Source organism: Aythya fuligula, chromosome 3, assembly GCF_009819795.1.
Source record: "Aythya fuligula isolate bAytFul2 chromosome 3, bAytFul2.pri, whole genome shotgun sequence".
Classification (NCBI taxonomy): Eukaryota; Metazoa; Chordata; class Aves; order Anseriformes; family Anatidae; genus Aythya; species Aythya fuligula.
In genome coordinates, this window is record NC_045561.1 from 34,001,207 (window position 1) to 34,017,530 (window position 16,324).

General features: G+C 38.6%; 2 protein-coding genes across 2 annotated transcripts in view; both read left to right on the top strand.

Annotated features, from left to right (window-relative positions):
* The window catches only part of DNAH8 (dynein axonemal heavy chain 8), a 126,178-nt gene extending 121,849 nt beyond the window's left edge, over positions 1–4,329 (top strand). The window contains 3 exon segments of the mRNA XM_032185098.1: positions 59–248; positions 3,451–3,572; positions 4,041–4,329. Of these exon segments, the coding sequence (XP_032040989.1) occupies positions 59–248; positions 3,451–3,572; positions 4,041–4,328 (600 nt within the window). The 3' untranslated portion in view covers position 4,329.
* The window catches only part of GLP1R (glucagon like peptide 1 receptor), a 102,388-nt gene continuing 86,276 nt past the window's right edge, over positions 213–16,324 (top strand). The window contains exon 1 of the mRNA XM_032185099.1: positions 213–248. The gene's annotated coding sequence lies outside the window, so the exon portion shown is untranslated. The remainder of the gene's footprint in view (positions 249–16,324) is intronic.

Below are 16,324 nucleotides of genomic sequence, written 5' to 3' on the forward strand. Positions count from 1 at the left end.
TATTTTAAACTATTACCTTGATGTATTTAGGTCATTTATTATAATTTCACTCCTTCAGAATTTGAGAGATGCATTGGATAACATGTATGATGCTCGAATTCCTCAAATATGGAAAAGAGTATCTTGGGATTCTTCAACACTTGGCTTCTGGTTTACTGAACTTTTGGAAAGAAATACCCAATTCTCTACTTGGATATTTGAAGGCAGACCAAATGTGTTTTGGATGACTGGATTCTTTAATCCACAAGGTAGGGTACTAAAAGGACTTGAGTAATAATTTATTGTATTTTATCATAACTTAATGGTTTTTACTACATATCTAATTTAATGTTAGACCTAGAAAAAAAATGTTTTCATCACTGTCAGAATATGTTATAGAAGCCAAGATGATAAATGGGTTCAAAAAAGAGATTAGACAAAGTCATAGGAAAATGGTCTGATGGTAGATATAAACATGATTGTCCAAACTTAACCTTCAAACTGGGAGGTCCCAAAGCTCCAAATTGCCAGAATCTAGAAGAACACAGAAGGGAAAGGATTTGTGTGCCATTTTGCCTGCTCTAATAATATTTCATTAAGCATCCTGTTTTGTCTAGAGTCAGAGACAGGATGCTTGTATAGATGGTCTTCTGGGCTAACCCATAAACACAGTTTTTATATTACAAGACGAAAAACTATAGTTAACAAATGAAGTGCCTTATCTTGTTGGCATATAGTAGCAAATGATGATATGGCTTCTAATGAAAACACGATTTTCCTGCTTTTTCTGTGGCTTCAAACTGTTCTTCCAATTCTGAACTGCAAGTTTCGAGCATGGAAGAGCATCGTGGTGTTTATATACCGTACAATAACAACATGCAACTATACCAGAATTATCTCTTTCACAGAGAATCATCAACCTGTCATTTTCACAGTGTCTTTGTTTAATGAAAGATCTGTTCAAATTCTTTGAAGGTCTACTGCAAAGTACAAGTAAACATGATCTATCATCTGTTATAGCTTGATATATTTATTGTTTTATTGGGAGGAAGAAAAATTATAACCATCTCCATTGTTAATAAAGAACGCTACCTTATTGGATGTATGTTTGTAGAAGAGTCTCATTTAGCCTACGCAGGTACCCATACAAATTCTCATGGGAAACTTTTCCCATGTAACAGATATGATTTTATATATATATATGTATATATATATATGTATGTATTAGGATTAATCTCTGAAATCCTTGACTATTTTATGAGTTATCTTCACTTTGGAGTGTTTCTATTCTATAACTTTCCTATGACTAGCACTGTAAAAATACTATTATTCAAGCAACTCTTATTTTTCTCTCAGAAACAGTTGAGGTGCCTGGAGGGCATCTGAATTATTGTTAAAAGATGGTTTCAAGGCACTAGTCAAAACATCATTCCATTTGTATCATATATAACGTAGCTGGTAACGGTACTGATCTCCAGTGGTCCAAGAGTACCACTCATAGTGCTATAAAAGATGATAATGCAAGAGATTATTTTGATCAAAGAAAATATTTAACCTAAGAGCAAAGAAATCTGAAACACGAATAGTCTTAAACTTGACAATTGCTTAAACTTCAGTGATCTGAGAAACTAGTCCTGTAAATGTAGAAAGTAGTCCACTAAGCATAAAAGGAGCAGGATAGGATAAGGGGGGGTGTGGGGGGGACGTAAATATACTTACTGTGTTAATAATAATGCTCACCGGGAAATTCTGAGTAAATCAAATCACAAAGTTTACAAATTGACTAGTGTGAGGCAATTCAGCAAATGGACTACCTTGTGCTGCCATTGCAGGTAAATCTAGACTGATTGCACTGGTGAATCAAGATCTAAATCTACCATGGTATTGGCAAATACATTAAAATGTTAAATTTAATATATTTGCGCTGATAAAATATATTTTATCAGTTTATTGGAAAAATCTCTCTATATGGTATTATGAAGTATCACTAATAATTGTATTTAAAATCTGTTGTGATGTTTTAGCAAGTATTAGCTTTTGTCTTCTATAAATTACAATTATTAGGAGAGAGCAGATGTTTCTAGTGATGCAATATTCCATTTAATAAACATGGCACTTGAACAGGCTTATAAATGATCATTTTTCATATATTAGTATAGATATTATTAATTTTAGTGAAATTTAGAAGCCTAGATCAAACTGTTTTATTTGTATAAGAATATATAGCAGTTGAATAAATGAATACATGTTCATTTCACATACTACATTAATGATGTTTACAACACATGAATATCAGTTGTGACACAGCTGCTATTTGACTTTATCCTAATTAGCATGTTAAACCACCTCTTACATCTGGAAATGCTGTCTTCCCCTGTATGACCCTGTCCTTTCATGATTTTCGTTCTGGCTTGTCAGTATTTCATTCAGTGGTTTCTTCCCTATTTATATACTCATCAGCCCACAAAACGCTGGTTTTCCTTTCCTTTATGCACAATCAAGGAGGAACTGATGACATTTCATCTTTAAGTCTTTATAATAATCACTCTCAAGTATGCAGTTCTCTGTTGTTAACTTTTTTCCCTTTCCCTCAGTCTCTGACAACTCCTAGTACTACTTCATCCAGTAGCATAAAATAGCAGCTTTTTTTTTTTGTAGCTGCATTGTCGTCTTCTGAGACACTTGTAACAAATACCTCGACACCCAAAGTTCCTTGCTGCCCATTTATGTCATCTTGTGCTTATACTATTCAGTCCTTCACCTCTCAAACCTTTTTCATCACAAAACTCTGTAAAGTCTATTCAAAACAATACATTGAAAATCACTTTACTGCTTATGCCATCTTCTACCTTAATTTCCGCCAAAGACTACCTTTTCTTCACTTATTAAAAAAAAAAAAAAAAAAAAAAAAACTCCTTTATAAACCCGGTCTTGTTTAAATTCCCTAAGCATAGTCATTTTTATTATCACTTCGGACACACCTTCTGTGAACACACCATCATTGAAATTTTGCATCAGTAAAGTTTATCATCCTACTTCTTCTATAAAAAAAAGCCTTTTTCCTAAGTTGCTTTTGCATAAATACCAGCTCACGTAATTAATACCTCACTTGCCTTCAGCTTCTTTCTTGAAGCACAGATCTACTATGTATCCTGTAGTTGATTGTGTAATAATATATAAGCCAGTATCCTGAAAAAACTTTTAAGCCACTTAGTTGTTCAGTTAACAACAAAATATATTTGATGTGTCATTTAAAAAAATATTTCTCAGTGCAATGCCTTCTATGGGGCCAAAATAGGAACAAGAAAGTAGCAAAGCAAAGTTTGCTATTGTTAGTCAAGGCACGACGTGTCATGAGAACTCTGAATATCTGCCTAGTAATGTTGAGTGCAGAACTATGCAGATAATGAGCAAGATTTTTATTTTTTCATCATGGGAGTATATACTAAATCCGTGGCTTAATTTTTCAAGGATTCCTGACAGCAATGAGACAAGAAGCAACTCGAGCACATAAAGGCTGGGCTTTAGATACAGTTACTATACATAATGAAGTGCTAAAGCAAAACAAAGAAGAAATCACAGCACCTCCTTCTGTATGTATGACATGTGAAGATATTTTAGTATTCATTTCAGTATTTAATTTGTCATTTGGTCATTTGGGATTGCTAGAGGAAAAAGTCACTATTGTCTTCAGCTCATTTTTTTTTTTACTCAGCTTAGAAGATAATTATAGAAATTTTGTTTTGTGTTTTGCATTTATAAAATTATTTTAAGAACCATTTCTAATCTTCATCCATGGAAAAATATACATGGATTTACTGAATACATAATAAACTTTATATCAAATTACGTAATGTATAGGCTTTATTAAACAAGTTTTATAGTCATGAAGAGTAGCATTACCTTCTGAAAAAGATCGATATAATTTTACAGGTTGGAAAGATCCAACATCAGATACTTTATTGTAAAGGTTATATTAATTTTAATGGCTTAAACCAGTTAATCATTTTACAAAGCAGATGTTTTCTTTTGTATAACATATCTGCTTACTCTCCCTACAGGAAGGAGTATACATTTATGGGCTATACTTGGAAGGAGCAGGCTGGGACAGAAGAAATAGTAAACTCATTGAGTCTACACCAAAGATTCTTTTTGTTCAGCTGCCCGTGGTACATATATTTGCAATTAATACAACTGGTCCTAAGGATCCCAAGCTTTACGTTTGTCCTGTTTACAAGAAGCCCAGCAGGACAGATCTGAACTATATTACAGTGATCTATTTGAGAACAGTAGTATCTCCAGACCATTGGATATTGAGGGGAGTGGCTCTCCTATGTGACATCAAGTAAACTGTTTTTCATAGTCTAACAGAAACAAAACATACAGCATATGTAGCCAGTTATATGTGTAATTCTGCTTTTTTATTTCATGGCCATTAGTCATTATATTAAAAGTTTCAGCATTGGTTTATGGTGTTTTGTTTTTTTTCCTCTTTGATAGTTCTAAAATAAGTAAGTTAAGTGATTGTAATCTTTGATGTTTCCATTATATTACTTAAAAAGAAATAACTGGCTTAAATAATACACAATGTAAAATAAGACATTGTTAAACTTCAATAGAGAAAATCTTAGCTTCTTTGCATCTTCTTATATACAGTTTTTAGCTTGCATTTCAAGAAAATATAATGACAACAGAAGACAGTGTAAGGCATAATAAAATTTAGCTTCTCCCAGATACAAGTCCTTAAGTATTTCTGGATTGAGCATGGCACACAGATGATTTTCTCTGACTCATGTTTTTTGTTTGGGATTTTTCAGAGTTCACTTGTTTTCGTTAACCTATATAGATTATGCAAAACTACACCAAGAATGTTCATCTCTGCAATATCTCACACAAACCAGGAAGATCTGTCCAATTTAGCAGTGTGGGAATATAGTTATAGAAATAGAACAGTACTATTTAATTTGATGCCTTTGTAATTAGAACAGTGAAACAATTTATATATAAATATATATATATTTTTTGCTTTCCTGCATTTCATCTTAGCTCTTAAACATAGGCTTGAAATCCTTAGAGTGACTATCACAACATTATTTACTGATAGACATGAATTTTCTATACGTGATTAGTATTAAATTAATTCTGTGCACATAATTGTAAATAAGATAAGCACTCTACACTGTCTCTCTAATAATCTGTATCAAATTTGTTCCTCCTTCAGTTATGTCTGTTTGGCAACACAGTTTTTTCACTAACACCCCATCACAGAGGTATGTTCTTCCTTTTGCAATTTAGGAGTGATCAAAAGCATCTGCTGTGAAAAAGTGCAGCTACTGTTACTTGTTGAAGGCCTTGGGCATCCAGTGGGATGATAAAAGGCTCTTTCTTGAGCTGGAACTCAATTGCTTGCTGTTGGATGGACATCCTCTTGCAGAAAGTTAGTGGGATATAGGCTATTAAAATACACAGATACAAAATGATTATCAGAATAGTAAAAATGAAGATCTCCAAATGAATTCAAGAAGCTTCTTCTCCCTCTCTCATCTGTACACTCTAGATCCAAATATAACAATGAGATAGTGTTAGGTCACAAATACACAGAGATAGAAAGTTACAAGTTGTAACATTAAACTACATCTGTACAGAGAATAAACTATAATAATAAAAAGACTATGCAACTACAAGATATTCAAATCATAACAAAAATAAAAGCTAGTACTTGTGGTGAGTTGAACCTCACCCATAGCTCATACCCACCCAGTTGTTCACTCAATTCTCCTGCCCCAGCAGGATGGTTGAAAGAACTGGAAGAGCAGAAGAAAAAAAAAATACCTCATGGGTTGAAATAATGAGAGTTTAATAAGTGAAGTACATCTTCTACACAATCAAAGCAAAATAAGGAATTTGTTTACTGCTTCCCATCATCAGGCAGATGTTCATCCACTTCCTGGAAAACAGGGCCTCAGCATGCATTCCATTACTTGGGAAGACAGATAATGTAACCATAAATATCCTTGTTCCTTCTCCTTTCCCTGAGCTTTCAGTGTTGACCTTAACAAGGCTATGGAATATTCCTTTGGTTGATTTGTCCCAGTTTTTTTCTGTCCAACCCTTTTGCATACCCTACTCACTGCAGGGACAGAGCAGAATAAAGAAAACCTCAAAACCTCAGGATTCAGCAACAGCCAAAACACTGGTATGGTATCAACACCATTCTAGTCACAATCAAAACCACAGCACCATACAGCTACTGTGAAGAAAATCATTTCCATCCCAGTACAGCATTCTACCCCAAAATCTTGGTAACAACCTCTTTACACCAGCTCATTTATTAATATTTGGAAATATGTCTTATTTGGCAATGGACTGGGTGTTGGGGGGAAAGAAAAAATCTTGTTTGGAGTACAAAACATCTTAGTTCACATCAAAATGAAAAAGCACAACTTACTTTATTAATTTCTAAAGTTTCTTTCCTGGTCTGCCCTTTCAGCTTCATTACAGCGGGGACACTATGTGCAACCATGTGAACATTGCCAAAGGTGGAAGGTGTGCATTGCCTCATTTATAATAGTCTACATGGGAAAATATCAGGGAACATGTAAGCTAATAATGTGCTGTTTTGTAACTTACACTGAAGAGGGTTTCATTCTCCAACCTGTATAATATCAAGAACAGAGATTAATAATATATTGTTGATCTCTATTTCATATATTACATCAGATTTTTGACAGCATCTGCTTCTTCTGTTTGTCAGAGTCCATTCACCCTTGCCCATCTTTTGTGAGACTGTCTGGGGCTTTGTTTAATCATGTTGTTCTATTCCCTTAATAACATACATTAGTTCAATGCTTCCAGTTTACTCCCAGCAAAACATTCTTTACAATCAATGTTTATTTCCATATAGCTTTTCAGCTAGTTTGTGGAAATAATGTTTTGTAATAGTAACAGTCTACTGTCATTTGGAAGACTCCCTTTTTAATCTCTGAATGCTTTAAGAATATGCAAGAGATATTTCTGTCCTCATATGCGGGAGAGTAAATACTTACACTTTATTTGGTTACAGCCAGCTTTTCAAACTGCTAACAAGGTACAATTATTTGATTCTTTCTCTCCTAAGCCTCACTCATTCATCACAAGTCATTTCTCCTAGTTGACATAATCTATAAGAGCTCAAGGCCTCAGTAGAAGACCCTTCACTCCCAGGAATGCTTTATACGTCCAAAACAGATAACAAGCATTCAATTTCATAAATTAACCTGGACATGTTTTTTCTCTAGTTACTGAACAAGTTGCTATTTATTTTTTTATTTTTTATTTTTTAAATGGACAATTGGTATTCAGGATACTCCTGTTCAAGATGTGAGACAGTATACCAGTGATTGTATTGACAAAGACAAGAATGCCATATCAGAAAAACACAAATACTTAACAGATAACGTAAGCAACAATAACTCTCTGAAAGCAAGGGCTTACCTCATGAATGTGTTTGAGAATTTGTAGCAGAATTAGTCCAGAGTTACTTTAGAGTGTGCATCCACAGTCAGATTCCTTCCTTGATCACTGGAACTGTCTCCCAGGAAGATTTTCCTATCCATTTCCTCCAATTTTCAGAGGCAAGTTTAAGCAAGTGAGACAACGTAAGGCACACACTCCTACTGTCTTAGACTGGAAACATTAATGGGGGTTCTTTGATCTGCTAAGTATGTCAAGATGATCACCTTGCACAGGAGTGAGCATTCTTCAGTGATGATTCACAAAAAGTCTGGAGCATGGCTGTATGGTGAGCTTTTATATAGCAGTGGATAGAATCAGATAGAATTAATGAAAACAAGAAATATAATGTGCAAGGGGATTCTGTAGGAGGCTGTAGTTAGGTGAGGGTTGGTCTATTCTCCCACGTGCCTGGTAACAGGATGAGGGTGAATGGGCTAAAGTTGCACCAGGGGTGGTTTAGGCTGGATATTAGGAAGAACTTCTTTACTGAAAGGGTTGTTAGGCATTGGAATGGGCTGCCCAGGAAAGTGGTGGAGTCACCATCCCTGGAGGTCTTTAAAAGACATTTAGACGTAGAGCTTAGGGATATGGTTTTAGTGTTAGGTCAGAGGTTAGGTCAGATCTTGAGGTCTCTTCCAACCTAGACAATTCTGTGATTCTGGGAGGGGAGATGTTTTCATCTCAGGTTGTTAAATCTCACAAAACCACTGACTGGTACAAGCTTGTTCCAAAAATATAACATTTTGGCTAAGCTTTCATTTAAAAGATTTATTATTTACAGAGAAACATTTTTCTTCCATTTCTGCCTTGAGATTCTGGTTAGTTTAACTAACATTTTTTTTAACAAAGATTCAGAATATTCACTTCTAAAGTGAAATATTTTATGGAAAAAAACTGTCATTTTCCTGTACTGTTCAGTAATCTTATTTGCTGACTATATCTGTTCTTAATATTGTTCATTTTTTTTGGGTGGTCTGGAAGAACATTTAGCAGCAGTATTTAACTGTAATTCTTTGAGGCAAGTAGTAAAAATAAAAAAAATAAAAAAGAGGTATAGAATGTGCAAGTTGCAGTTTTAAGTACCTTGATGTTTCTGCTGCTTTTTAAATATTGGAATGTAATTGTAGAGTTATGACAGATCTCCAGATCCAATTTCTTCAGAAGTCTGATGTTTTATTCCTAGCATAGACATCACATGGACTAAAGCAAGCACTGTAAGAAGTGATACATGTGTCTGCACCACACAAGCAGGGTATCCCTGAGACAAAGCTAGTTGTAGAAAAGGTATGTTTTTTTTTTTTCCGTTTGTTTTTTAAATTGTGATAAATAAGTCCTCTCTACCTCTTTGGCAAAGACCAGTATTATGATCATTGCACAAGGTGCATCAAGATATACAAGGCAGTTCTCCTTTTCCATATCAGTTTCCCTTAGTGCAAAGATATTGAAAGGATTAACTTCTAAATAATTCCCTCACAGAAAAAGCTACTACTCTATAGTAAAAGGAGAGAGAAGACTAGTATTTCCATCAATGTTACTCCAATAAATAATAGTTTGACTTTCCTCCCTTGTTCTGTGATTCACAGCTTCCTGTGAAAAAACAAAGAGAGAAACTGAAAGCAGTACAGAATACTTCTTACTATTCTTTCCCTTGTGCTAGCGTATTTTCATTTTGTTCACCCTAGCAATCTTCTATAGACCAAAATAGAGTTCTTAACAAAGCATTCTTGAAAATGAGATCTTAAACTAGGAAATCTGAATTAGGACTCAGGGACTGTGGTAAGAAATTCATACAATAATAGAAAAAAAAGTTATTTCCTATTGCACAACTAGACAGCTTTTACATCTTTGTACTTCTAAAATGTCAAGATGTAGAAACGCCTAGGACTGATTCACAGATTCCACAGCACAGGGCCACATAAGTCCTCTGACAACATTTTAAGGAAATGACTTGAAGCAATTTCTTCTTTAATAAGACAGAGAATGTATGCTTTGTATCGAAATTAAGCCTCGACCTGTATCATTTTATGTAATAGCTATAGGGAGGGAATAAATTCCACACAGCAGCTAGACCTCAAAAAGTAGATACAGCTATTTCCAGTCATTATGTATTTTACACAACTTAAGTAACAATAAATCTTTGTATTCGTTTCTCTGCTGTCATCAAAAACATATATATAGCCAAAAAAGAACAACCTATACTAAATGACAGCTGAAAAATTGATTTCTTTTGGTCAAGCAGTACTTGTACCTTTTATCTATTTACATCCAACCAGGCATTTAAGACTGGAACTACAAACTACCAGTAATTTCTGTTCATTCATTTGGAGTCTATATCTGCAGTACTGTACTTCACATTATAGGAAACCAGGAGATTTCAACCCCTGCTGCGTAGCTAATACAAGACATTTCATGTCCCGATCCCATTCTCCTACATGTGAACAGGAATCTGAACAGAATAATTAGTACTTACAAGAATAAAACTAAAAATAATTAGATTTAATGCATAAATGTGTACTATAGCCAGTAACCAAAAGAAATTATTCTGCTTTCTAATGCACTACTCTCCCAAAAGTTTTGTACATTAATCTGCTATATAGTTATTTGCTGTAGGCATGTTCTGATATAGTGTACTTTAAGATCATTTTGAATGTTACTGAAATACTTAAGTTTAACGCTTTCCAGTGTCCAGGTTTCAAGACACAATTCAGACAATTTAGTTTCTCTGAAGATATCGAAGTGCATATAGCTTCAAGACAAGACGACCTCTTCTAAGTACCTACATGCTTGTAATCACAACTATAGATTATTTGTTTGTAACATACATTTGCATAATACTGTTCAGTTACTTCCCTCCCCCTCCCCCCCGTCCTGGGAAGCATAAAGAAGGATTTGGCTTAGCTGAGTTTTATTTCAGTTAAGCAGGTATCTAATGAATTCAGATTCTCCAGACACATCCATATTCAATGATTCAATACTAGAATTCTTCTGCTTCATTTCTTAAACACCTATTTCAAGTTTGAGACATTTCTTTGAATAGCTTCATAGGTACTGATCCTCACCTCAGAAGTTTAAGCTTTCACTGAGCTTGCAAAGACCTGTACTGACAGTTCCTCTCAGCCTTTTTTTTTTTCTGCTACACTCTACAGTTACAAACCACAAGATTAAGCCAACTGCCTTTCAGGCACATAGGCAACACTTACAGAACCATCATACAGGGCAGCAAGGGCAGCAGCTACCTCTACTCTTCTTATAAATCCTGAGTTTAGGTGAAATGCTTAGTTCTCCAAGTTGCAGCAACCTCTTACCTTAAAATATCACATATACATATGTGAGCTAGAAGGAATTGAAGGAAGGAAAGAAAAGTTACATAAGTCCTACACTTTAAACATCGTCTGCAATTGTTCAGCTACACACACACACAAAAGAAAAGTCTCTTTTTTAAGAGAGCAGCTCAAAGCTTTCTCAACACATGCTGTGTTTTTCAAACTGAAAGGATCTCAGGTTCTTTTAAAGTTAGATCATATCATTTGAATACTTCACTTTGCTCTCTATTTTCAAATTGCCCTTCTCTAATGTTAACACCCATAAAAGATTAAATTGGGTTTCAATGTTAATAAAACCACCAATAAACATAACAAAAATTCAACAGATGCAGATTTTAGAAACAACTTTTGTTATTATTTCCCCCCCAGAAATATTTGGATTTGCGTAACAAATACCTTCCTATTTCTGGGAAAGCGGCCTTTCTTTTAACACAATGATATAAGTCAACAGGTCATTTTCAGTCATCTGAAATGACATAATAGCTTCCAAATGGGCATAATAAAAACATACCTGTTTAGAGTTTATTGTTTACAAATAATCCTCTTGAGTTAAGTCAATCAAGGAGACAACAAAACAAATTAATAAAAATACTTATTTGAATATACCTACAGTTAAAAATGAAACATTTAGATCCTCCAGAAACATTCACATAGGTAACACCAGCGTAAAATTCATCACATCTAAAAAAAATAGATCTGATTATTTCTGGAAAGTAGGATTAGCCTAAAGTAATACTTCTATTTCCAAAGGGACATACCTCACCCTCATAGGCTGATGAGGCTCTTAAACAGAGATATTCACTTATTAAATTCCTGTGAAAGCAGCTGGCCACCTAATAAGCACAGGTGCTGGGAGTCATTTTGGCAGCAGAAGTCCGAACTGGGAAACTTAATAAGTCTGCTGCAGAATCAGGAATGGAAAGTAGCGGAGACATGCATGTGAAGTAGATGCACCCTGATAAGGCTGGTGGTGCTATCTAGGTGGAGGAGATTTCTTTCCCTGTATTAAGGCATTCTGTTGCCTGGCCTGAATGAAACCAGAGAGTATTTTGCTCAGTTGCCTGGTGGTTTTATTGGTTTACTGAAAACACCTGTAACATATTTGGTCCTCATAGGCACTTCAAAATGGAGTCAGGTGTTGGACTTCAAGTCAAATATTCCTGTGAGGTGTAACCAGGCTTTGGGCTAGAGTCTTCTCTCAGCCTTTCAGGGAAGTAAGACCACATAAAACTATAGCAAATGCTTGTTTTTCCTAGTCGTGCTTCTCAGTAGTCTGGCATAATAGATGCTCTCTCTGTTTGCTTCCTTCAAGGATGTGTGATAATTGCAGATAACAGAAATGCAGTTTTTTGCAGGAATTTCTTGTAGTTATGTGTAACTTATCTTAACACAAATGGATACATATGCCTTTAAGGCAAATATTAGATATGGGCTTGAAGCAAAGGGATCACCGATTTCCATAAAAACCAGCTTCTTCATTGGTCTAGGCCACATGGCTGTGCTTGAACAGGATTTCATAATTTTATAATTTTATAATTTCATAATTTTATTGTTTATATATATATTATTATTTTTAATTCCTCACTGTTCTTTAAGTCCTCAGCAATGTCTGTGACAGAAATATTACTTCTATGGCAATGGAGAATCTCTTACTGGGACAGTGAAAAATTAATCTCAAGATAAAAAGCATCACCTGAAGCAGACATTCGGGAATTTCAACTAACTTGAGGTGTTTGAAGGTCATCTCTCTTAACCCAAATTACATGCTCTTTCTTCTTTGGGAGCAATTTTTCCAATCTTTGTTTTTTTCTCTCACTTCAGAGAAGTTGAAGGAAATACCCTTTTTGGCTTCAGTTAACCAAGTCACTTCAGTTAATGCTGCCTGGAGTTAGCTGTTGAGGTGTAACTGCTGTCCTGGCTATACTCATGCTAAGGAATTTCATGATCCCATGACATGGATGCTCTGGATAGTCACGTTCCCAAAGCATCAGCCTGTGGTGTGTTTGAAATTAATGCACATCATTAATATTTGGCTCCTTCACATTCTAATAGTATGTAACAGTCCAATCCGAATTCTTTTCCCCTGTTCTCACTTCAATTTTGAGATTTCCTTCCAGACCTGTCAGGTCTTCAGTGCTTTCTTCTTACCAGAAGACTTTAGCTCAGAAACCTGCACCTGATCTAGCATCCAGCTCTGAAAATTCACGTTATCTACGGCTGACCGCACTCACTTCCTAAAAACTAATAAAACTTAGAAAACCGCCTGGGCGGGGGCTATCTTTCCCAGCCCTCCCCAGGCAGCAGAGCAGAGGGCCGGGACCCCCTAGGGGCGCTTCCCCGCTCCCCCTTCTCCTCCTTTGCTCCCCTCCGGGCCGCACCTGGGCCGGCCCCGGCCGGCTCCGCCTCCGCCGCGGCTACAAAAGCGGCCGGCCGGAGCCCCGCCGGGAGCGGGCCCCTCGCTCCGCCGCGCCCCGCGCATGGGGGCCGGCCCCGGCCATGCCCCCCGCCACCCTCTTCTTCCTCCTCCTCCTCCTCCTCCTCCTCCTCCTCCTGCTGGCGGCGGCCGGAGCTGCCCCCGTGAGGCGGGTGAGTGCCCCCCGGGTCCCCACCCGCGCGGCTGTCCCGGCTCCGGGGCGATGCTGGCAGCGGGACGTCCCGGGGCTGCGGGTGGGGAGCGGTGTGCTGCTGCCTCCCCCCGTGCCCTGTCCCTCTGTGGGGCGCGGGGGATCCGCTAGGGGAGGTCCCGGTTGACAGCAGCAGCCGGCGGAGGCAGCGGCAGGGTTGGGCACGGTCCCAAGGTAACTCTGCTTCCCCGCGACCCTGGGGATGCGCTGAGTGGGTGTGTGGGCACAGCTCGGGGTGGAGAGGTGGGTTTTTAGGCAGGCTGAGAGAGGGAGGGAGGGCGGCAGCAGCCTGGGACACAGCCTGAGGGGAGTGGGTGAGAACACCCGTCCCTGATGCTGAGCTCGTGGCTTGAGTTTTCCTAGATCTTCAGTCAGCCTTGTCTCTGAAATGCCTGTCAGATTACTCGAATGCTTCTTCTGGCAGAAGCAACTGAGGCTGTTGGGGTTTCCCTCTTCTGCGGGTCTTGTGGGTGATTGGGGCTGCTGGAACCAGAGGAGCCTAAAGCAGTGTCTGTCTCAAGGAAAAGGCCGCCCAGGCGGGGAGTTTGTGCAGTGCACACATGGCCTGGGGATGGGGAGACAGGGGGTGGTTTGAGAAGAGCAGTGGGAGGTGATGGGGAAGAGGGTGACAGGTGAAGAAGTGTAATCCCATTTCCTGTGTGATGGGGAGGGAGAGAGAGGCTGGCTGTGGGCTGTAGAAGGGAGGGATGGTGAAGCTGATGAGCTGCTAGCTGTGCAGCCTGCTTTTTCTCTCCAGTTGCTGAAAGTTTATGGGGGTTACTGACTTACAGAACACTACTCAGAATGATCCGTTTAGTTCCCAGCTAATCAAGGGGGTTGTCGTAGCTACTGGCTTCTGGGATTTCTGGTTGTCTTATGTCTTCCTTCTTTTTGATGTCAGGGCCTTGTTAGAGGAGTAGCAGGCGCAAGTTGCACCTGGATAAAAATCCAGTCAGGAAAACCTCTTCACCCTGAAGGTGGTTGAACACTGGCACAGGGACCGGGGAACCTCTGTCCTTGGAAGTGTTTGCTGGCTTGATAATGCACTGAGCAGCCTGAGCTGCTATCAAAGTTGGCTTGGCATTGGCTGAACCAGATGTCCTCCAGGAGTCCCTTCCACCCTGAGCTATCCTGTGGTTATGTTAGTGATGGAGATCAGTAGCATTTGCTTGTAGTCTGTTGGAGTGCTAGAAATGTCTGAATTTTCAGGCTGTGCGTTGCTGCAGTTCATGGATGAGTTTGGGGTGAGCAAGGGATTAGCATCACTGAGGTGTGCTGCTAGGTAGAGCTGTGAAGCCAGCGTGTGGTGGGGTACTCTTGGATCGGCTGCCAGAGGCTGAGAAACAAGGTGAAGTACTCTTCCTAGCAAAGGGGGCTCCTTTGGCTGGATGTAGGACTGGGGGAAGATGAGAGGGAAGAGTTATCTGGTCTCAAACACTGATTTCCTCTGACTTTAGTGTCACAATATGTTGTGGTGCTTTTTAGCCTCTTCTGACACTAGAGGGTCTTATCTGACAACTTGTCTCAAGCAGTGATTGTGTCTGTTTCTGTGCTGGCAAATGTACAAAGTACTCTGCTCGATGCTAAGCATGCAGAAGTGTGGGACTTTGCTGTCAGAGTCTTTTCAGATTCAGTTCAGAATGGTGCTAAAGGTAAAATCTAGGTGATAATTGCTACTGCTTAAGCAGTGTCAATTTCAGTTTAAATACTCTTGGCTGCAAGATCTTGGCTTTTCTGGTTTAAAGAGGCATGACAGAGGTGAGGGGAAGGTAGGATATGTGATAGGGAGCTGGGGGAGAAAATGTTTTATCTGATGTTGTGACTATTGTTTTACTTTGAACTTCCGCATCTCCTCAGTCCCTCACATGAGTGAGAAAGGGGATTGGAACAAGACAGGAAAGGCAGAAGAGGAAGTTGAAGATGTATGTGGAAGGAAGAAAAAAGTCTGGAGTTATGAGTTTGCGCTGCAAACTTGACACCATCTTAAACACAGGATGACTGGCAATTGCTTAAGTGTTTAGATTGTTTTTGCTGCATTGAGGGTGGTAAAATGACCAAGAGCTGGTAGTACACGGCTGCAATGCAGAATCTTATTAGTCATGACAAGCCTGTGTCCTTTCCCTGCTTGGCCTTGATGCAGTGATGTCCCGCTGCTGACGAGCTGACACACAGCTGCTTGCTGGTTCTCAGCCATCTGGTTGTATCCTGGGTTTGGATTTTAGACCCCAGTTTTCTGTGTAGTGTAAATGTTCAAAGCTTTGATAGGATAGTCTTGTAGAAAGTCATTTAAATACCACTGAAGAGAAGGCAGGAGCTTTACCCCAGCTCTTAATTGGCTTTCTGTTCTTTCAAACTACCCCCGGTGCTTTTGTTCCTCAGGCTAAAATGTGATTAACACAGCTCCCTGGGTAGAAGTACAAACAACTGAACTCCAGTGGAAAGGTTACAGATCTTTTGCTGTCCTCAGCTCTTAGTTCTGAAGTGCTTTTTGCTTGGAAATAGACAAGTATTCACATCAATATCAGCACTTTTGTTAATTAGAGTGTATGGATGTTTGTGTATGTGCGTGTTGTTGGCACTCAATTACTATTGGGTTATTTAGGCTTCTTCAGATACAGTTGCTAATCTGTTCTCCCCAGTCAGCATGGCTCCCTAGCTGCAGCATTTAGGGCTTGTATAGTTCCTGCTACTTTCTCCCCCTTTGGAAGGCTGTCACAGCTGCTTCTAGTTCTGCAGCCCCCACTTCCTCAGTGGAATATAGGGTCCTGTAGTGGGTCTAAGAGTGCTAGCTTTGAGCTTTGAAGAACCACAAGTGGGAAATGCAGCTTAGGGAGTGGTTTCAAATGTCGTAGTCTGTTAGATTCTGGCCTGGACAGCACAGAGGTCTGTGTCTGATTGAATGTC